General features: G+C 37.4%; 2 protein-coding genes and 1 non-coding gene across 16 annotated transcripts in view; 2 read left to right on the top strand and 1 right to left on the bottom strand.

Annotated features, from left to right (window-relative positions):
• Positions 1 to 1,401, top strand: part of Pcmt1 (protein-L-isoaspartate (D-aspartate) O-methyltransferase) — a 57,255-nt gene extending 55,854 nt beyond the window's left edge. For 10 of the 11 annotated variants that reach the window (XR_015444079.1, XR_015444076.1, XR_015444075.1 and 7 more), the window contains one exon: positions 611 to 1,401. Coding sequence is in view for 2 of the 11 variants with exons in the window: in XM_087193583.1 (XP_087049709.1) it covers positions 611 to 623 (13 nt within the window). In the remaining 9 variants the exon portion in view is untranslated. Of the gene's footprint in view, positions 1 to 39; positions 120 to 610 lie in introns of all 11 variants that reach the window. The other variant, XR_002386870.2, reaches the window with a different exon arrangement.
• Positions 1 to 22,209, bottom strand: part of Lrp11 (LDL receptor related protein 11) — a 104,163-nt gene that overhangs the window by 50,116 nt on the left and 31,838 nt on the right. For 2 of the 4 annotated variants that reach the window (XM_021238011.2, XM_004856946.3), the window contains one exon: positions 12,300 to 14,396. The exons of the other annotated variants lie outside the window; for them this stretch is intronic. In XM_021238011.2, coding sequence (XP_021093670.1) covers positions 14,242 to 14,396 — 155 coding nt within the window. In that variant the 3' untranslated portion in view covers positions 12,300 to 14,241. Of the gene's footprint in view, positions 1 to 12,299; positions 14,397 to 22,209 lie in introns of those variants that run through there. 4 annotated transcript variants of the gene reach the window in all.
• LOC147823332 (U6 spliceosomal RNA) lies at positions 17,397 to 17,503 on the top strand. Its single transcript, XR_015444087.1, has one exon. It is a non-coding gene; the product is annotated as a U6 spliceosomal RNA (small nuclear RNA).

Here is a 22,209-nt window from a genome sequence, read left to right as displayed (position 1 = left end):
TAGACTGCATTTTTATTCCTTCCTTCCTCTCACTGGCAGTTGCTGGCACAGTGCTACACCTGGCTGAGCAAGTGTTTCTTTTGGAGCTGATAAAACTGCCTTATGAAATCAGCTGACAGGTATAAATTACCTACAGATGATACTTTTCTCTCAGAGTTTGGGTTGAGATTGACCCTCTCCACAGTTGATTCATGCACTAAGGAAAAGACTACTTTTTTGGTCCAGTTTTGTGAATGAAACTGTAAAAAGGTCATTTGAACTCTAAATACTCAAATTATTTTACCGTAGATAGTGTTAGCAAGATGATCTTAGATCTAGAGGCTATAATTTTTTGGAATTTTTTTTTCCTCTCAAATCTATCTTTAGAAGTAAAAAAAATAAAGAACCCAGGCATTAGGTTTTATACTTCATTTTGGAGCAGCATGAAAGATGTTTGGAATGACTGACTTCCATTTTTGCTTTGATTTGGGATTGTTTGCGCTTTAATTTCTTTTAATATATTGCTTAGAGCTCAGTGCATTTTTACTGGCTGAATCATTGTATCTAAATTAATAGCCAAATTTTACAGTATCTACCTCCCACTTACATTTTTCTCTCTTTTCCTTTCCAGGGATGAGTTGTAAAGGCAACCTCAGCTTGACCAGTCTATACTATTGCAATGGATTGCTCATCTCAGTCCTTAAAGCTCTTTGAAAACCAACAGCATCACAGCTTGTTTTGGACTTTGTTATACTATTATTTTCAGCATGAAAATGTGTGATTTTGTAGGGTTTTCTCATTTTTCAGAGAGGCTCAGAACCAAATTGGTAGAGGAAGGATGAAAAGTATAAATTTCTATACGATTACATGCCCACATTTTACTTTAAAATATTAAAAGAAGGGGTTCTGCAAAATGGAAACCTTAGTTTGTGAATTGATTTTGAAGAGTGATTTTTCTTTTCTTGGATATTTAATTCTTCCAGTATTAATTTACCAGGTCTTTTGTGCATCAGATAACACCACCTTTTACAAGTTAAGATTCTTGGTATTTGGTTATCTGTTAGATGCTACTAAGAATATAGAGATGAGCTTTCTTTTTAAAGCTTTTGATGTGGTGTCATAGAATAGCATGTTGTAGATATAATCAGCTGCTTTGTTACCTTAAAAGTAGGTATTTGTAAATACTGAAATTTAAGATGGCAAGTGATGTCCAGTAAACACTCAGCTGTTCAGATTGGACATAACTGACATAGTTCTTCCTTTCTCTGAAAATGATAGGAGACTTGTAGCTCACTATTGTTTTTTCTGTTTCTAGTTTGCTGCTGATAATGTATATGAATCTAACATGCTGTGTAAGCTGTGTGGTAGTTACTGCACAGTTTATGCAGTGCTGCTTTGCCAAATAAAGTTAAAAGCAAAAGAGGTATTGGTGGTGTTTGTATCTAGATGGAAGAACAGCAGGTCCACCAGATTGAGAATGCTAAGATCACAGAGGAATGGTTGTTTTTCTACTGCTCCATTTTGTGAAGTCTGAGTAGTTAAATAGGGTTAATTCATGTGTACATTGTAGAATTATAACTGTACTTCTTCAGAGCAAGGACTATACTTCGTTCACCATTTCTCTCTGCCTACTTACTCCAGGGCTCATCTTTTAGTACAGTTAATGCTGAATGAATGAGTGGGTGAATGCTTAATGTCAAAGCAGAACATTATTGAAGATAAGCATACCGAAACCCGTCTCTCATCTATAGATTCATTAATGTAATGACTGTAAAGCGTGTGGCTAAGAAAGTAGTGGCACTTTGGGATCTTGTGTAAATGCTATGGTTTTATACATTTTGTAAGAAGATATTAGTTTTTCTAAGGGTTTTGGAACTTGAGGAAATAATGGAAGCTGTAGAAAGAGCAGAACTAGCACTCCTGGCAAAGCCATTCTGAAGCTGTGTGTAAGTCTTCATAATTCTGCAACGGAGATCTTTAGTGAGCTTGTGACACACCTTCCCCACTTTAAATATTATTCTTTCAAGTTGCTTTTAAAAATCAAGAATAAATCTTTTTATAAGTGTCTTTTCTTGGGTAGCATCTTAGACACATTATTAGCATTATTTAGTGCCTAAAACTTGAAAATCTTAAGTTTATTGCCAACTTCAGTTTTCTGTTATTGCCTCTGAATCCCAGCCATGAACCCTGTGCCCAGGACTAATAATATAATTAATATTTGTCCTTTGAGGTATTTGCAAAGGTCAAAAAAAATTTCTTTAGGTCATATGTTCTTTAGATTTAAAATTAAATAAATTCTACGCCAGGGATTTAGCTCAGTGGTTCCACCACCTGCCTCGCAAGCTCAAGGACCCAAGTTCCATCCCTGGTACCAATAAAATTAAATAAATTCTAAACCTGTCCACTAGTCTAGGTCCTTAATAGCTATTACCAGCATTTCATTGTAATACGTTTTAGGGAAAGAAAAAGGCACTCATTCTCAAGGAGTCTACAGTGTAGTTGAGGAAACAGTTACAGGCTGTCATCTGATGGTACAAAAAAATGCTACACTTCAAACATTTTTCAACCCTTTTAGATGTTACAGTTTTTTTGTTTTTTTTAAAAAACCAGGGTCTCATTCTAATTCATGATGGCCTTGAACTCACTATGTAGCCCAGGCTGGCCTCAAACTTATGGCAGTCCTCCTGCCTCAGCCTCCCAAGTGCTAGGTGAATGTTAGATTTTATGAATTAAAATTTTAGAATGTTTAACAAACGGGATGAATTTTTAGGGAACACCACTAAATGGGTAGAGATCAAAATAATGGATTTTTAAATAGGTCTAAGCTATTTCTTTTTTTTAAAGAACTGAATTTATGTTATGTATAGGTTAAATATCTTGTTATACCCTTTAGTATTCATAATTTCTAAGATGTGAAAGCATCTTAAACATTCACTGGATTCTAAAATAATTTTTTTTTTTTTTAGTAATAACCTAATAGTCATGAAGTCTTTGAAAGTGTTCTTGGTGTGTAATTTTCAGCCAGAATAACTTAGGGGTTTTTGTTTTGTTTATTTGTTGTTTACTGTTTCAGGGGTTTTTGTTTTGTTTATTTGTTGTTTACTGTTTCAGGGGTTTTTGTTTTGTTTATTTGTTGTTTACTGTTTCACTAGAGAGGTAGATGATTCTGGTTTTCAGCAGAATGTTAAATTTTCCAGTAGTTCGGCACTAACAGAATTCATGTGAGAGCGCCAAGGAGCAGAGCTGCCCCAATACCAAGGAGCAGCCTTTCGGACTACCAAACCACCATCCCCAGTGGAGAGGAGGTGAGCATTCTGGGCTGCCATACCACCACCCCCAGCGCTGAGGAGTAGAGCCACCCCCAGTGCCAAGGAGGTGAGCCGTGTGGGCACCAGCATCACATGCCCCCTCCCCTGTTGAAATGAGAAGACACAAACAAGTCTCAAAACCAGACTCCCAGATCACCTAAAGCAACCCCAAAGGGAAACGAGATGGAACAGTCTGAAACACAACCACCTGGACTCCCTGAATTGGCAACAAAAGAGGATCTGGAAAACATGAAATCAGAAATAATTTCTCAGATAACAGCAGAGATTGTGCCCATAATGCAAGACATCATTAATCTAGAGAGGACACAGATTAAAAAAAATAGAGGAGCTGAGGAACATGATGGAATCCCAACAAAGGAAACAAATGGAATCCAAAAAACAGATGCAAATAGGTTTCTAGGAGATCAAAAACTCCACTGAAAGTCTACACAGCAGAATGAGCCAATGTGAGGACAGAATTTCAGATATAGATAAGATTGCAAGTAGTGACCAGGAAAAGAAAAATTGCTTCAAAATTGTAAGGGACCATGAGAAATCAATCCAGCAGCTGCTAGACAATTCAAAGAAGAATAACATAAGACTGATTGGAGTCAAGGAAGAAATGGGAGAGTGCAGATGACATAAAAAAACTGTTCACAGAAGTAATGGCAGAAAACTTCCCAAGCAGGGGCAAAGAACTTGACATACAGATAAGTGAGGCACACAGGACTCCAAATAGCTTTAATCCAAAAAAATCTACACATAGGCATAATTGTTAAGATTCCAGAAACTCAACAGAAGATCAAAGTTCTCCAAGCAGTTAGAGAAAAGAAACAAATCACATACAAAGAAAAGCCCATCAGAATCATAGACTTCTCAATACAAACCCTCAAAGCAAGAAGAGCTTGCAGTGACATATTTCAAGCCCTAAAGGAAAACATCCTCCAACCCAGATTGATGTATCCTGCAAAACTTTCAAAACTGATGGAGAAATAAGATACTTTTGTGACAAACAGCACCTGCAGAGCCTCAGGAATACCAAACCAGCACTCTGAAAAATTTTAGACAATATCCTAGGAAAAGACAATGAGGATCACAACCCCCGAAAGCCCAGCAAAATGAATTCTTTGGGCATGACAAGAAATTAAATGCAAAAGGGGAGAATCCAACAAAAAGAAAAAGTCAAGACAATGATCAGTCAATATGTATCAGTTATAACCATCAATGTTAATGGTGTCAATTCACCGATCAAAAGAAATAGACTGGCAGAATGGGTCAAGAAGCAAGATCCAACAATATGCTGCATACAAGAAACACTTAATTCAAAAAGAAACTCAGACCGAAAGTTAATGGGTGGAAAACCATACTCCATGTGACAAGAACCCCAAAAAAAGGAGTAGCTATCTTCTTTGCAGATCAAGTGGATTTTACTTTTTTTTTTGGTACCGGGAATCAAACTCCGGACATTGCATTTGTGAGGCAGGTGACAGAACCACTGAGCTAAATCCCCAGCCCTCAATTGGATTTTAAACCAACACTGATTAAGAGACAGAGAAGGACACTACATCCTTGTAAAGGGAACAGTCCAAGAGGAAGAAATGACAATCATAAATATATACGGACCAAACACTAGTGAGCCCAACTATATAAAACATACTAAAGAACATGAAAAATCAAATAAGCACTAATACAGTAGTAGTGGGGGACCTCAATACCCCACTGTCACAAATAGATCAACTAGACAAAACACAAGCAATGAACTACTAGGACTCAATCAAACTCTTGAACAAATGAACTTAATAGATATTTACAGATGTTCCACCCCACAAAAATCAGAATACACATTCTTTTCAGCTGCACACGGGTCATTCTCCAAAATAGACCACATACTCACTCATAGAACATGTTTAAGTGCAAAGGAATTGAAGTTATCCCCTGTATATTATCAGGCCATAATGCAATGAAAAGTGGAGATCAATAGCAAAAGAAACTGAAAGAATTTCATAGACACATAGAAATTTAACAATGCATTTCTGAATAACCAATGGGTCACAGAGGAAATTAAGAAATCAGTTTCTACAATTAAATGACAGTGATAATAGAACATATCAGAATGTATGGGACACAAAGCAGTCTTATGAGGGAAATTTATAGCAGTGAATACTCATATTAGGAAAACAGAGTGAGCCCAATTAACCTGATGCTGAACCTCAAGCATCTAGAAAAAGAAGAGCAGGACAAACCCAAAACTCATACAAGGGAGGAAATTATAAAGATCAGAGCAGAAATCAATGCAATGGAGACTAAGAGAATGATACAAAAAATTGATGAAGCCAAGGGTTGGTTCTTTGAAAGAATAAACAAAATTGACAAACCGTTAGCCACCCTTATGAGAAAAAGGAAAGAAAAGGCCCAAATCCATGCAGTCAGGAATGAAAAGGATGAAATTACAATGGACCCAGCAGAAATCCAGAGGATCATCAGTGCCTACTTCTAGAACCTATATGCCAATAAGGTGGAAAACACAGAAGAAATGGACAGCTTTTCTAGATACATATGAATTACCAAAGTTGAACAAAGAAGACCTAAAAATTCTTTTTTTGGGGGGGGTGGTTAATAGGGATCGAACTCTGGACCTTGCGCTTGTGAGGCAGGCGGTGAAACCACTGAGCTAAATCCCCGGCCCAGGACCTAAAAATTCTTAACAACCCAATATCAATCAATGAAATTGAAAATGTAATTAAAAACTTACCAACTAAGAAAAGCCCAGGTCCTGGTGGCTTCACTGCTGAATTCTACAAGACATTTAGAGAGGAACTGCTGCCGCTACTGTTTAAACTCTTCAGTGAAATTGAAAGGGAAGCAATAATCCCGAATTCATTCCTGGAAGCAAGCATCACCTTGATCCCTAAAGCAGAGAAAGACCCTACTGGAAAAAGAGACTTATAGGCCAATCTCACTAATGAGCATAGATGCAAAAATCCTCAATAAGATACTGTTAAATAGAATGCAGAAGATCACTAAGAAGATCATACACCCTGACCAAGTGGGATTCATCCCAGGGATGCAGGGATGGTTCAACATATGCAAATCAATAAATGTAATACACTATATCAATAGAGCCAGGGACAAAAACCATATGATCATCTCAATAGATGCAGAAAAAGCATTTGACAAAATCCAACATGCATTTATGATAAAAACCCTCCAAAAATTGGAATAGACAGTCTCTCACTCAATCTGATAAAAGCTTTCTATGAAAAACCAACAGCCAGTATCATACTAAATGTCTAAAACTGAAATCCATCACACTAAAATCAGGAACAAGACAAGGATGCCCACTATCACCACTCTTGTTCAATACAGTTTTGGAAACAGCCACAGCAATTAGACAAGAGAAAGAAAAAGAATAAAGATAGGAAATGAAGTCAAATTGTCATTATTTGCAGATGACATGATACTCTATATAGAAGACCCCAAGAACTCCACCAAAAGTCTCCTAGACTTCATAACTAAATTCAGTCAAGTAGCTGGATACAAGGTAAACACACAAAAATCAGTAGCTTTCCTCTACAGGAACAACAGACACTGAGAGAGAAATGGGGCAAACAATTCCTTTCATAATAGCATCCAAAAAACTGAAATACCTAGAAATCAACCTAACAAAAGAAATCAAAGACCTCTACTCTGAAAACTATAGCACTTTGAAAAGAGAGATTGAAGACTATATCAGAAAATGGAAAGACATCCCTTGCTCCTGGGTAGGAAGAATTAACATAGTGAAAATAGCCATACTTACAAAACTGCTATATAGATACAATGCAATCCCAATTGAAATCCCAGCAGCATACTTCACGGACCTTGAGAAAACAACCCAAAAATTCATTTGGAAGAAGAAGAGATCTAGAATAGCAAAAGCAATTCTAGCCAACAGAGACATGGCAGGGGGTATCACAATGCACAACTTGAAACTATACTACAAAGCTACTGTGATAGAGACAGCATGGTACTTGCAAAGAATCAGGCCTGAGGACCAGTGAAACAGATTAGAAGATGCAGAAACAACTCCAGATACACTCAGCCATCTCATCTTTGACAAAGGAGCCAAAAACCCTTACTGGAGGAAAGATAGCCTCTTTAATAAACGGTGCTGGAGAAATTGGGCAATGTGCCAAAGATTAAAACTAGACCTGTATCTCTCACCATGCACTAAACTAAAATCAGAATGTATTAAAGATATAAATATTAAAACAGAAACATTGAACTGGCTGGAACAGAGGTTAGGTCACACTCGACATTAGTGCAGGAAAAGATTTCATGAACAAAATCTGAGTTGCATATGAACTAGCACAAACAGTCAAAAAGTGGGATTTCTTCTTATTAAAAAGCTTCCCAGTAAGAGAAACCACCAACAGTGTGAAGAGACAACCCACAGTGTGGGAAAAAACTTTCACCCGCTGTTCCTTAGACAAAGGTCTACTATCTTGAATCTGTAAAGAACTTAAAATGAGACCTCCCAAATTTAAAGACCCATTCCAAAAATGGGCATCTGAAATGAACACTCAGACAAGGAAGTAGAAATAGCAAATAAACATATGAAAAAACGCTCAACATCACTGGTCATCTGAGAGATGCAAATGAAAACAATGCTGAGATTCCACCTCACCCCAGAAAGAATGGTGCTATCATGAAATCAACCAATAATTAATGCTAGTGGGGCTGTGGGGGAAAGAGGAATACTGCTCCACTGCTGGTAGGAGTGCAGCCTTGTGCAACCACTATGGAAATCAGTATGGAGATACCTCAAAGAACTAGGACTGGAAGTCCCATTTGACCCAGCTATTCCCCTGCTGGGTATTTTCCCCAAAGAATTAAAGGAATCATACCACAGTGATATATGTGCATCCATGTTCCTAGCAGCACAATTTGTAATAGCCAAAACTTGGAATCAGCCCAATTGCCCATCAACTGGAGACTGGATAAAGAAAATGTATTTTTAAAAAATAAAACGGAGTACTACTCAGCCATAAAAAATGAGAAATTAGAGACATTTTTTGGTAAATGGTGCTATGGTAATGGTAATTGAGGTGATCCTCTTAAGTGAAATAAATAGGACACACATGTAAATACCGAATAGTTTCTCTAGTGTGAGAAACAGAGTGTAAATAAGGACTAAAAGGTATAATAGATAATGTAAAATAGGAAGAAAAGGGGCAAAGGAGAAGGGAAAGTGGGAAGGGTAGGGGAAAAGAAAGGGGAATGGAATTAATATGAGAAAATGAAAAAATGGAAAGTCTTACAAAGTCTTTGTAAATAGGGAGGGATGGAGATGTTGAAGGGAGGGCAGAGGAATGGGGAAAAAAATAACCAAGAGAGATTATGTAAAGGTGCAAATTTCCGATGATGAATGTCATTATATTGTATACCTAAAATATACCAATAAAATTAATTTAAAAATTCATGTGAGTATTGTAACTTGTGTACTAATATTGCAAATAAGCAAATAATGTGGATGATTTCTTTAAATGTTCAAAATGGGCCAGTAACATTTTAGCTAAGTGCTAAAATTCTTGCAGCATATAAATCATTTTCAACTTACTGTGTTCTTATTGAACTGTATTCACTAAAACAAATGAGTTCTGATTGGATTTGTTGTATTTTTCTGAATTTCTTCTACCATACTGAGAGTATCAGTGGAAGCATCCCATTTTATGAAAACTGGTGGCCCAAGGACCTTTGTGTTTGCATATTGTGATATAATAACAAGGAAATCAAATCAAATAATTTCTTTATCTTTAATTCTTCTAATATTACTGCTACTAAGTGTCCTTGCTGGTTCTCCATGTTGAACTTTGTCTTTTTAGCTCATTTTGTGTTTGGGCTAGGATTCTTTGAAATGGCCCCTTGCTTGGTAGGAGATAAAACAGTAATATCTGTTATTCCATTCAGTTTCCACATCGTTTAGCATACTGGGTCAGTGAATCCCTGGAGCCTTTGTTGTTTTTCTTGTTTCTCCCTTCCCGTCTTCTTGTTTCTCTTCTTTCAAGGGACAATGGAGGGACAATGAAGGGCTGGTGAAGAATTCATTCTTAGGTGGTGTCCCAGTACTTTGGGCATCACAATTTTTTTCCCCTAAGGTTAAGGTAATGGCAGTACTGAGGGTATTTTAAGTGTGAGAAGGCAGAATCCAGGGGCTTGGGGAGTTTGGGACATTTATATTTGAATTTCCATACCCTAAGCACTTTTTAGGATCATATCTTAAGGTGTAATTTCCTTTGCTGTCACATTTTTTTTTTTTTCAGTATTAGGGATTGAACCCAAGGGTTTGCACATGCTAGGCAAGGACTTTACTACTGAGCTAAATTCCCGACCCCTGCTATTTGATTTTTTAGGGGTTTTTTTCTTTCATTATAATTATCCTGTCAAGATTTTTGCCTAGAGATTACATTTTAGATCAGAGGCTACAGAATTTCCATGTGAACACTACTGTGTAGGTTTTAAATTAGTTATACAAAGAATATTTTCTAGGGGAGAAAGGTCTGCGTCCCTTTAGGATCTTGCCCTCAAAGAACAATTAGGAGATGGACAATATCATTAAATAAAATTAGGGCAGCAAGTTACAGATAGGGGTTTTACAGTGTGTCAAGACTATTGCTGCATCAGCCACCCTCAGTGACAGATTTCTGAGGCAGGCCTCAGATTGGGTAGTTCATAGTTCTGATTTCTTCTGTACACAAACATGTACATAATAAATACATTCTGAGAGTCTCGATTCTCTCATTTCATCTGTAGAACTGTTGTTTAAGAAGACTACCCTTTGATTTATTATTTGCATTTTTTGGTCTTACTCATATGAAAAGATGACCATGAAAATGAGAGAATAAAAGCCTTTATGCTTTTTTTTTGTTTGGTTGAGTGAAGATGTTCACCACAGTGTTTGTTTGTTTTGGTATCAGGGATCGAACTCGGGACCTTGCGCTTGAGAGGCAGGCAGTGGAACCACTGAGCTAAATTCCCAGCAAAAAGCCTTTATACTTAAAACAATTTTTCCTAAGGTGTTTTTTTTTCTAGTACTTGGGATTGAAGTCAGGACCTTACACTTGCAAAGCAGGCATAGTGCCAGTGAGCTAAATCCCCAGTCCTTAAGCTTTTTAAATATTATTTTTATATCAAAACTTGTTTTGGGGCCAGGGATTTAGCTCAGTGGTTCTGCCGCCTGCCTTGCAAGTGCAAGGGCCCGAGTTTGATCCCCGGTACCAAAAACAAAAAAACAAAAAAAACCTTGTTTTGAAGCTAGTTGTGGTGGCACACACCTGTAATCCCAGCAGTCAGGAGGCTGAGGCAGGAGGATTACCCCGAGTTCGAGCCAAGCCCGAGCTACATAGTGAGTTCAAGCCCGGCCTGAACTATATAGCAAGATCCTGTTTCTAAATAAATAAATAAATAAATAAATAAATAAATAAAATTGTTTTGAGTAGTTTCCTGAGTTTAACTTCATGGACAGATCTTATGTTCCGTTCATAAAGTTAAAGATTGAAATATATATTGATCTTTCTAATTTGCAGTATCATGACATAATTTCAGAATAAAACTAACTAGGAATGAAAACATATTTAGATCTAGCAAATGTAGAGGGTGGCTCAGTTCAGTCTATTCCCCAAAACAGCTTTGAGATGTCTAAACTTACTTTCACGTAACTTTATTTTCATCATTGGTGGTTTTATATTTATCCTAAGACTCTCTAAGAGTTTAGCCATTGCAGTAGCTATAGCTTAAAAATTTCTTATCTGTAGAATCCTATAATCTAGTAGGACAAAAAGCTTGGAAAATGGGGCCAAGAGCCAACTAGAAAATATACAAGACAGGTACTTTAAAAGCCAGTGAGATGAGGACATTTGTGAGCAACAAGCAGCCTTTTCCTTTTCATGTTCAGCTTAAGCAATTGTTTGAAAGTCTCAATTTTAATACAAAAACATGTAGAAAACTTGAAGCCCAGGAAACAAATGATTGGAATAGCTCTGCTGAGAAGAAGGTGGTGTTACTGTAATCCTTGAAGAAAGCAGCCAAAACTTGAACTTGTCTGGGCATGATAAAATTTAACTGTGACTCTAAATTGCAGAAGCCTAGGCTCAGATGCTTATGTTAAGGGGCATCATCAGCATGATACATTACTGAGGGAGCATCTGAAGGTAAGGCTGCCTGTGTTCTAGGGCATAGCACACTGCTATGTTGCATAGGAGAAAGCCACCTGAAGTCATCAAAGTCTGCCTTGAACAGCTAAACTGAGGGACACTGGAAATATGCACCTCTATGTTTGGGTTGTGGGAAAGAAAGAACAAGAATAGCCATCGTGGAGGAAAGGAGGTATTGATAAGTATGATAGGCAGCTGTGGGGCCAAGTCATAGGGTTTGAACAGCTACTGGGAGAAAAATGAAACAATTTCTTTGTAATTCTTTCCTATGGCAGAGACCATATTTAGTACTCAGGTGATGTGAAACACTGAAATGGTTTTTGGAAGGTTTGGAGGAATTAGCCATTGGCTACTTTTGAAAGGAAAAAAGGTTTGAGTTTTCAGGAAGATGGTTTTTGGGCCTTAGGAAGATGTGAAAAACAAGAACAAGTTTGAAAGGTAAAACTGTGGACATATTTCCCTTTAAAATTATTTTTATGTTGTCTTAGATATGAATTCCTTCAGTCAGATAATCACAGGTAGGATAGTTGTTAATAGTCTCAGTTCAGGTGTAGCTCAGTGGTAGAGTGCTTACCTAGTGTGTGCAAGGCCCTAGGTTCAATCTACATAGAAAGTCACACACACACACACACACACACACACACACAGATACACACAAGTCCTTGTCCATCTGATAGAAATACTTTGTAGAAACTGACTCTCTTTCCTTCCAGTATATCCTATATGGTCTTAGGCAAGCCAGTTTTCTCCAATCCTCATATTCCTCCTTTAAAAAATAGAGTTGGCATGATTAAATGCAAATAATACACTAACAGCTCAGTCAATATCAATAACTTACAGGTTTATAGTAAAATATTTTTATAGGCTTAAGAATAAAATACAATTTATTAAAGGAATGTTGCATACATACACATGGGTCAACTCTTCCCAAGTATTTCAACACCATAGCATACTAAGTTCTATTTAATTTCCTCATGTATAAAAGATATGCTAAAGATGCATGCCTTATCAGTTTTTATTTTATTGGGTATGGCTATAGATGATATCCTTCTATATAAAAACAAACTGCACAGTATCACATAGAGAGTACAGACATCTTAAATTCATTCATACCCATCTCATAAACTGCCCTCAAGAAATTTAAATCATTGCTCAATTGGAATTTCACAGGAAAAAATGATGCTCAATTTCTTTGTTTTTCTAGAACTTTCCACTTGTTAATGTTGATATGTTATATCCCACCACCCAAATTAACCACCTACTTAGTTTTAAGTAGAGTGTTTTTCAAGTGTTTTTAAAAAATGTGCCATTTATGATAAAAAGAAAAAGTATAAATAGGAACATCATTTAAGGTAGACAGGCACCGCACTATACATTCCTCTTAGAATAATTTCTAGAATGTATACACACTGACTTTAAGCTATGATGAGAATAATTTGGCTTTAAATGGCTACAAATTTAAAAGGGGAAAGATGTTAAGCTAGCTGTCAGATTTCGGTAAGGATGAATCTGTAAGGATGAAAACTGTTCCCTGCTCTGGAAATACATAAGCCTGGCATTAAATGATTGTACATTAAAACATTTTTTGTGGAGTGAATACTAGGTATTGAAGTCAGAGTCTTCCCACTGAGCTACATCCCTGGACCTTTTTATTTTTTATTTTGAGGCAGTGTCTAAGTTGCCTAGGTGAGACTCAAAGTTGGGATCCTCCTGCCTTAGCCTCCCACAGTATTGGGATTACAGGTATGTGCTAATGTGCATTGCTGTTAAAACATTTTATAGCATTAAAAAGTATTAGAAAAAACCTGACATTCCATTGGATCTGCTGGTACTTCATGGTACATTTTTAATAAAAGCTGTATGCAAAAATCTACTTGATGTTCTGGTTTAGAATTTACATTTTTCTTTTTCATTAACAAAGAATAATGTTGAAAACTGATGACTACATAAATGAATTGCTTGCTATGGACCATGGTGCAGTGTTGACCAGCTATAGCTGAGTATTAAATGTCCTCACTTTGCCCTCAGCTAAGTTTCTGTTAAAATTTTTGGCCCACCATATTCTCTGCTTCTGATCTTACTTTATAACTGTCTTAGAGCTGTTCCTAATCCAAAATCTGTTTTTTATTTTCTCCAAAGATCAGCTTAAGGAGGCAGCCAACTACATGCTGTGATATCAGAAGCACTGGAAAGAACCTACATTCCTGTCCCGTGAGGCATCAGTGACCTGTTGAGAAGGCTTATAATTTACACACACCTGCCATACATGACATCTGAAAAGGTAAACTCACTTGAGATCCACTGTCAAAAACAGGTTTTGGAGGGGAAAAGAAAAAGAACATTCAAGATTAAAGGAAAACAGGGCCACAAAATGAGGGGAAGCTGGCTTAATGTGGCCCAGCACTGCCAAGGGCCAGTGTTGGCTTCTCAAAAAAGAAGGGTGAGCACCACTATCCCAAGGCCACATCTTGACATACCTTTTCTTTTTACTCTCAGCTAACTACAAATTTTTGTTTCCAGGGACAGGTTAGTAAATCAGAATCAGGTTGGTAGACATCTTTAATCACATGAATTCCTCCCTACATTTCAAGGTATTTCACATACTCCCTAAGGAAAATCTACAATAAATAAAGACAAAGGTTTGCAATTTGAAGAATCTTCTAGCCTAATTAAAAATAAGAGGTTGTAAACACCAGAACTTAATATAAAGAATAAATTATAAGCAAAACATGTCCTTGCCCAAGCTGTTTAAGTTATATTTACTACAGATACATCCCATTTATGAGGTAGTCAGATTCCTCAGATGTAATGGGACGGGCTTTCTTAAGTTTCTGTTTCACCAGTCGTAGTCGGCAAGCAACCATGAGAAGCAGCAAAGCAGTGATGGCCAAACCCAAAGCCAGGGGCAGCACCGCACCTGTGAAAGGTTAGAAATGAATAGGGTAGATCAGAAACTAACAGGGTAGGTCAGTGAATAGGGTGGGTCAATGACAGCTACTGTTTATGATATAATAAGCACTCTGCACTCTTCTTTAACCTGTATAACTCAGCATGGTACTAGCATTACCACTACTTCAGATTAAGGTGAAAAGAGGTTAAGTAATTGAGCTAAAATTGCTTGCCTTGTATGTTGTAGGTCTAGCTCTCCTGCCCAGACCTCTTCAAAACCAAATTCTGTACCAGGTTTCTATAAAATTTGTTTGGCATCAGTGGTTACAAATGTTGCAATGAGGTTACCCTTGTATCCAACTGTAATAGACACACTGACCATTAGAAAGTTTTTCATTGTCATACATGATCATTCTCCCTTAGGTAGGAACTAACTCATTTCTGAGATCTGGTTAGGGCTTAAGAAATTTATTTCCTTTTCTAAATCCAGGGGCTGTATTTCCATACAGTAGAATCTTTGTTGAAAACTAACTTCAAAATATGCCACTGTAACTTTGGTCATGAGTTGGTAAAGAAAACATTTCTTTTTTTTTCTTCTGTGGAGTTGGTTCTAGACAGAGACTAGACACAGACTTTAGAGGCTTGTGGAGTCCGGAAGAGGGACCAGGATGCCCCAGATCAGTCTTCTGATCAAGGTCAGCAGGCTCTATTCTTAGTCTGATCTACTCTGTAGTGAGGCCAGGTGTGGAGATGATATGGTGGGTCTATTTTTAGCTGCATGGCCTGGCAACTGGTGGAACTAGAGGAGCAAACATCTCCACTGTGTAACCTGATTCTGTAACATTTTCTTTCATTCATTTATTCATTCATGCTGCATTAAGTAACAGCCATCTATTTGTCAGAAACTGAGCTGACTACCAGTAATCAAAGGTAAGAAGAAATTTTTGTCAATTAAAAATAAATAAAAAGGACCCCCAAAGGATAAGGTAATGCAAACAGTACCAGGTTTATAGTTTAAATCATTGAATTCTCACAACACCCACATGAGCTGGTATATTATTGTATTCATTTTACAAGTGAGGGAACTGAGGCATCATAACTAAGTGACTTGCCTAATGGTGTATTATGAGTGGTGGGGCTAGGATACCACCCAGACAGTCCAGCTCCTTAGCTTGTGCTCTTAACCACTGTAGAATGCTTCCCCAATAGGGAAATGAGACTGTTTCTGAATGGCTTAAAGTCTAGGCAGATAGGCATTTAACACATTCACAATGGGGCCATAATTTAAACCACCGGTAGTACATACATGATGTCCCATTGGGCAGCTTTTTATTAATTTTATTAGTAAAAAGAGTGATAAAAGTGATTAGATCCTTTTATACCACCAGTGGTATAAGCTGCCTGAGGAGAGAGTTATGCATGTACCACTGATGGTTTAAGCCAGCAGAAATGTGTTAAAAATAATGCAATATAGTATTATAGTTACCATGATATGATTACATATGAATTACAGATGTGAAAAGGAGTACTCCATCTGTGTGGGGTTTTTTTTTTTTTAGGTACTGGGGATGAAACTCGGGACCTTGAGCTTGCAAGGCAGGTGGCGGAACCACTGAGCCAAATCCTCGGCCCCTCCATACATATTTTACTGGAGTGATTTGATGCTATGATGGAGCTTGTTTGGGGTGGGTAGGGAGATCATTATTATTTTTTTTAACATTTTCAGAATAACATGGCTGGGCTGGGGATGTAGCTCAGAGGCACCATGCCTGCATGGCAAGTACAAGGTCCTGACTTCGAGTCCCAGTACTGGAAAACCCCCCCCCCAAAAACATGCCTATAGGGACTCCAGGTGGACTTTTCTCCTAGGCTCGATCCTTTAGCATAAAGGTGGTACCTACAGCCATGAAAGTGAGTGAGTCTGCCAGAGAGAAAGGAAGAAAGGAGGGCTAGAAGCCAGGTCTTGGGAAGCACTGTCCATGGTGTAGACCAAAGAGGACAAGTGAGAATTAGAAGACAGGTCAGAGCAACAGTAGATCAGGTGAAGGAGAGGAGGGTATTAGGAGCCAAGGGAAAAGACAAGCCTATAAAGAAAGGGCTCTGCAGAATCAGATGCTAAGGAGAGGTCATGCACGGTGAAGTGTGGAGCGTCCACTAAATTTAGCAACTGGCAACTTACTTACAGAAGACTGAAGACTAAGGGCCGATATCTATGTATGCCTCTGTCTATATTTTTTAGAGAGAGAGAGAGAGAGGGAGGAGAGAGAGGAATTTGTTTGCAGTTGTCAGAGGAATGAGCCAGTAGAAAAACATTAAAAGCTCTAGAGAATTAATAGATGATGGAGAAATGTATCTGAGGGAATAAGAGGTTAAATGATGACTGGGGAGAGATGGCCCTGGATGAGGACCCCTACTCCTTCAGTGCTGGAGGGAAGGAAGAAAAGGTGGGTGCAAGCAGACAAGTTCCTGGGTTTGGGGATGTGTAGCTGAGGAAATTCACTCAGGAAAACCTTGATTTTCTGGCCCTAAAGCTGGTCTCAGGAATCCAAGAGAAGCCTCTTGAAGATATGAGGACCTGGATCTGGTTATACACACAGGGATTTTCAGCCCATAGGATAGTTTTAGAAATCCAGGTAAACCTGAACAAGATTTTTGAGAACAGTCCTGTGTCTGTTTTGCAGGAGGAGGAGAGGTGGAAGTTGCTTCAGTGACTGTTGGGTATCAAATACTGGAATGAGGCCAGTGTTCCCTTTGAGGTTTGTGAAAGCTAAGAATCTGTGATAAACCTATGCCTAAAATTTTTTTGGTTGTTTTGAGACAGGGTCTCACTATGTAGCCCAGGCCGGCCTCAAACTTGTGGTTATGCTTCTGCCTCAGCCTCCTAAGTGCTGGGATTACAGGCGTGCACCATGGCTATAATTTTTATTCTATTTTTTTTGTGGCTTTTTTTCTAGAATTTTTATTCTAGAGTTTTCTCATACATTCCACACACATCAGCTCTCTAGAGGTGACAAGAATCACTGCTTCCATACTCACATCGGTAGCACATATATTAAAATTGGAATGACACACAGAAGATTAGCATGGCCCCTGCACAAGGATGATGTGAAGATTCACGAAGCGTTCTGTGTTTTGTTTTATTTTGTTTTCTTTTCTGTATGCCATTATCTGGATGGCATTGTGTTATTAACAATACTGTGGTCCATTTCTGGAGAGCTGGGTGCTGGGCTAATTATAATGCACCCTCACTCTCCAAATTAACAGAGGGGGTTGAATCTTGAGACATAGGCAAAGGCATATAGTTAGCCATGCCCAGAGTGTATGGTTGAAAAGTAGATGCTAACTGAATAGGTCTCTATAATAGCAACAAAATCTTTCCACTATAATTGACCCACAAAGCTCAGCACATGCATACACACACACACGGACACATTACACACAACAACAACATGAGAAGATAAGACACAAAATGACTCCAAAAACTCATCTTACTCCCCCAAAGCTGATACATGGGGTATCAATGGTAAGGGACTCAAAAGCCTCAAAGCTGAATTATTTGATGTGATGAAAGAGGAGATAAAAAACAGTTCAATAAGGTGCTTGGCAAGCTCAAAGACAATATAACTAAACACATAGTGGACTTAATAAAACAGTGAGTTTATAGAAGACACTAAGAAACAACTATCTGAACTAAAGAAAATGGTACAAAACATTAATGACCAGCTTAGCAAAGATTTAGAATCCATGAAAAGGTACCATACAGAAATTCCAGGAGATTAAACATTTTATTCAAAGTATGGGTAATAGAAGTGACAAATTTGAGGACAAGTGTCAGAACTAGAAGATAGGGCTGTTGCAGTGACCATATACTGAGATATACCTTAAAAAGAACAGAACATAAAAAAAAAAACAAATGGATCCATCAGCTGCTGGATGACACACAAAAAAAGACAGATTAATTGGAATAAGTGAAAAATCAGAAGACACACAATTGGTATTAAAAAAAATCTGTTTACAAAAAAAATCTGTTTACAGAAATAATAGCAAAAACCTTTGCAAATATGGGGAAAGAATTAAACATACAGATAAGTGAGGCATACAGAACCCCAAACAGTTTTCCTACTTAAGAGAAATGCACATTAAAACAATAGAGATTCTGTTTTACTCCAGAAAGAATCACTATTATCAATAAATCTATTAATAACAAAGGCTGGAGAAGCTATGGGGAAGATGGAAATCTTCTACCTTGTTAGCAAGAATGTAAACTAGTACAAGTATTATGGAAATCAGTATAGAGATTCCTCAAAAAGCTAAAACTAGAAATTCCATTCAACACAGCTATTTCCTTTCTAAATATCTTCCTGAAAGAGAAAAGACATCATATTACAGTGATATGTGCATACTCATGTTTATAGCAGCACAATTCATAATAGCTAAATCTTGGAATCAGATGAATGAGAAGACCACATTTTTTTGGATCCCATTGGGAAGAGCCATTGAAAAGGTCCTAAGACCACAGTGTGAAAGAAAGGAACAGAGCTAAATAATCGAGAAAATACATTCTCTGTACCAGTCTACAGCAATCCTCTGGAAAGTAGTGAATGTCTTATAAGAGAGTTCATTATCCATGTGGGCTTAATTATAGAGCAGATGGGTGTGAGCACATGTAAGAGATTGTGGTTTTCCATTTAAAGGATGCATGTAAGCAGGGTTGGCCACATAATAAAGTTGCTGAAGAAAAATGTAAAACGAGAAATTCTCACAGCATGCAGAGGAAAAGGCTAAAGAAATTAGGAAAGAGGGGAAAAAGAGAGATGTAGAGGGCCCGCCTGGAAGATACAAACTATGTGTAATAGGAATACCCTGAAATGGAGGACAAAGCAAAGAAACAATAAAAAAGCTGAAACAATAAAAGAACTAATTGAAGAAAACTTTCCAAAGTTGAAGAATAAAGTAGGCCTGGAAATTAAGAAGGCTCACAGGGTACCTTTAAAATTTAACAAGAAGAAAGCAACACCTAGACATATCCTCAGGAATTTTTAGAATATCAAGGATAAAGAAAAATTTTTGCAAATATCCACACAGAGAAAGCAGGTTATCTGTAAAGGGGCAAGAGTCAGACTGACAGATTTTTTTCTCTTGAAATTCTAAATGCCGTAAGACAATGGAACAATACCTACAAAGTTTTAAGGGGAAATAATTTTGAAGCAAGAATTATATACCTTGCCAAGTTAGCATTTGTGTATGAAGGCAACTGGAAGATATTTTCAGATACCAAGGGTTAAGAAAGTATATCAACCAGGAACCCTTTCTGAAAATTTTGCTGAATGCTTTACTGTAGCCAACAGAAAAATTTAAAAAAGCCAGGAGATAGCTGTATGAAAGATTTAATGATTAAAACTAGTTAAGAACAGGAAGTCTAACATTGTTACATATAGGATAATAAACCTAAATGGAAAATAGATTGGTAAGCTAGATTTAAAATTTTCAGCTTATGTAGTTTTAAATTATCAAAGTACATGCCATATATTTGATATACTGGACAAATAAATACCATTATTTTTGCCACATGATATTATAAAGATGCATGTTGTTAAGCCAAATGTATTTTAGATAGAAGTGCTTTGTCACTGTGGGCAGGACAAAGTATAGAAAAGACATTTTAAATGTTCATCTGACAGAATTGGAAAGTGGTTCAGTTTTATTTCCTTTCAAAAAATTAACAAGTTCATAATGTTAATACTGATAATATAAGAAGAAAATTTCCAAAGCATTGGTCAGAGAGGGGTGGATATGTTTGAAATCCTGAACTGGGAAAACCAGTAATTACCGCATCAGATAGTAGTTCATATAAATCAATTTGTCAGAGTTGTAGACAAAAATAGATTATGTACATTCCAAGTTTCTGGAATTGAAAACATGAAAAACCAAGACAAAGTAGCAAAAGAAAAATATCAAGGAAGAGAAAAAAAGAAAAATATCAAGGAAACATTAAAATTTGCATAAAAGATACTGATAGAGATAGAAGTGAGTTGCACTCATAAACTGGTTAAATTCCAAAGTAATAAGATCCAAAATGAGTAAAAATCAGGCTCTGATCTGCGATAATAACATTTGTATAAAACAAAGGTTGAAGGGGTTTAAAGGTCACAGAAACTCATTAGGTCATAGAAATGGAGAGCAACATTTCCATTAGACAGAGACAAGGATAAGAAATTTCACATTGAAGAGACTGTGTGGCAGTCATATGTAAGATCTTTGTTTAGTGCCTTGCTGTGTGTGTTAGTAAATTGATACATATATTTTAAAACATTTAAAATTAGTGATTTTATGTACTTAAAATTCATTGAACAATCCTTCAATTAAAGAGAATAGGGCCAGGGATTTAGCTCAGTGGTGCTCCTGCCTGCCTTGCAAGTGCAAGGTCCTAAGTTCGGTCCCCGGTACAAAGAAAAAAAAAAGAGAATACATGTAGCAAACAAAACAAAATGAAACAACAGATGAATGGATAAAGAAAATGTGGTATTACTTTGCCATAAAGAAGGATAAACTAGGGCCGGGGATTTAGCTCAGTGGTTTCGCCGCCTGCTGCACAAGCGCAAAGACCCAAGGAGTTCAATCCCCGGTACCAAAAAAAAAAAAAGAAGAAAAAAAAGGATAAACTTGAATCATTTGTGGGAAAATGGGTGAACCTTGAGACCACAATGTTAAGTGAAATCACACATACAGGCTTTCTATGAGAAATCCAAAATATAAATAAAGAGTAAAATAAAAGACAACAGGAAACAGGGAGACAGATCTTACGCAAAACGGAAGGGAACCAAGAGACGGAGGGCACGGGAGTCAGGGTTAGGGGATGAAAACAGAACCAAGATGTGCTATATACATGTATGAACTCCCCAGGATGAGTATAATCATTATATAGTGCAAACATGTGCTAATAAAAATAAAATCAGAAAGAACCCAGTGCTTCCTTCCTTCATGCCAATGGTCTGGGCTTCAGTGACCACCTCGATGGAAGAAATTTTGAATGGGCTGAGTGGTCTGAAGGTGTCAGTTCTCCCCTTGGCCTTGTGCACAGACCACATTAAGTTGGATATTTTATAGAGGAACAGGACAAAAAAAGACTTTAGTCAACCCCACAGAAATCCCAGGAGCCCCCAACAATATCCCACAAACTAGAACAGAACACCCAGCCCCAGATCCACTTATTCAGACCAGGGAAGGAAGAAGCAGCTTCCAGACCTCAAACTGTGTCTGACTTGTTGAACACTGAGAACCAGAGTTTAGGTTAAAAGGGAAGCAAGCTGTTGGTGGAGGCCCCCACCCCCATTCTGGGGCTCAGACTTAGCTGTGGTAACAAAACCCAGATATACAACTGAGGACAATGTCTGTTTGCCAAGTCAGATATGAGGTTGTTGAACTGTCAAATCTGATCCCTGCTGAACACCAATAAGGAAATGGAAATCTCCTATAAAGTAGCATTTGCCAGAATACTGAAAATTATTCCCAACTTTTTAGAACCTAGTTGGCATAATTTCTCAATTAGCTTGGGGAATCTGAGATTTAAAACTTTCCAGCCCCTTCTAAAACACACTATGATAGGACTGGGGATTTAGTTCAGTGGTTCTGGTGCCTGCCTTGCAAGCTTAAGGTCCCAAGTTTGATCCCCAGTACCAAAAAAAAAAAAAAAAGAAGGTAAAACACATCATGATAAAATTCTCAGTAATCAGATAAGGTGATGAATTATGTATTCTTCTCATAATGAATGGAAATGACATTGAAAATATCTAACAATTAGAATCAATACCAGCCACTAAAACTGAAGCTCTATGTTTCAT

This window comes from Heterocephalus glaber, unplaced genomic scaffold (genome assembly GCF_053883595.1).
Source record: "Heterocephalus glaber isolate CG9 unplaced genomic scaffold, H.glaber_assembly_v1.0 deba00001593, whole genome shotgun sequence".
In the NCBI taxonomy this organism is placed as follows: Eukaryota; Metazoa; Chordata; class Mammalia; order Rodentia; family Bathyergidae; genus Heterocephalus; species Heterocephalus glaber.
Note: the sequence above shows the minus strand (reverse complement) of the source record. Positions and strands in the feature narration are given on the sequence as shown.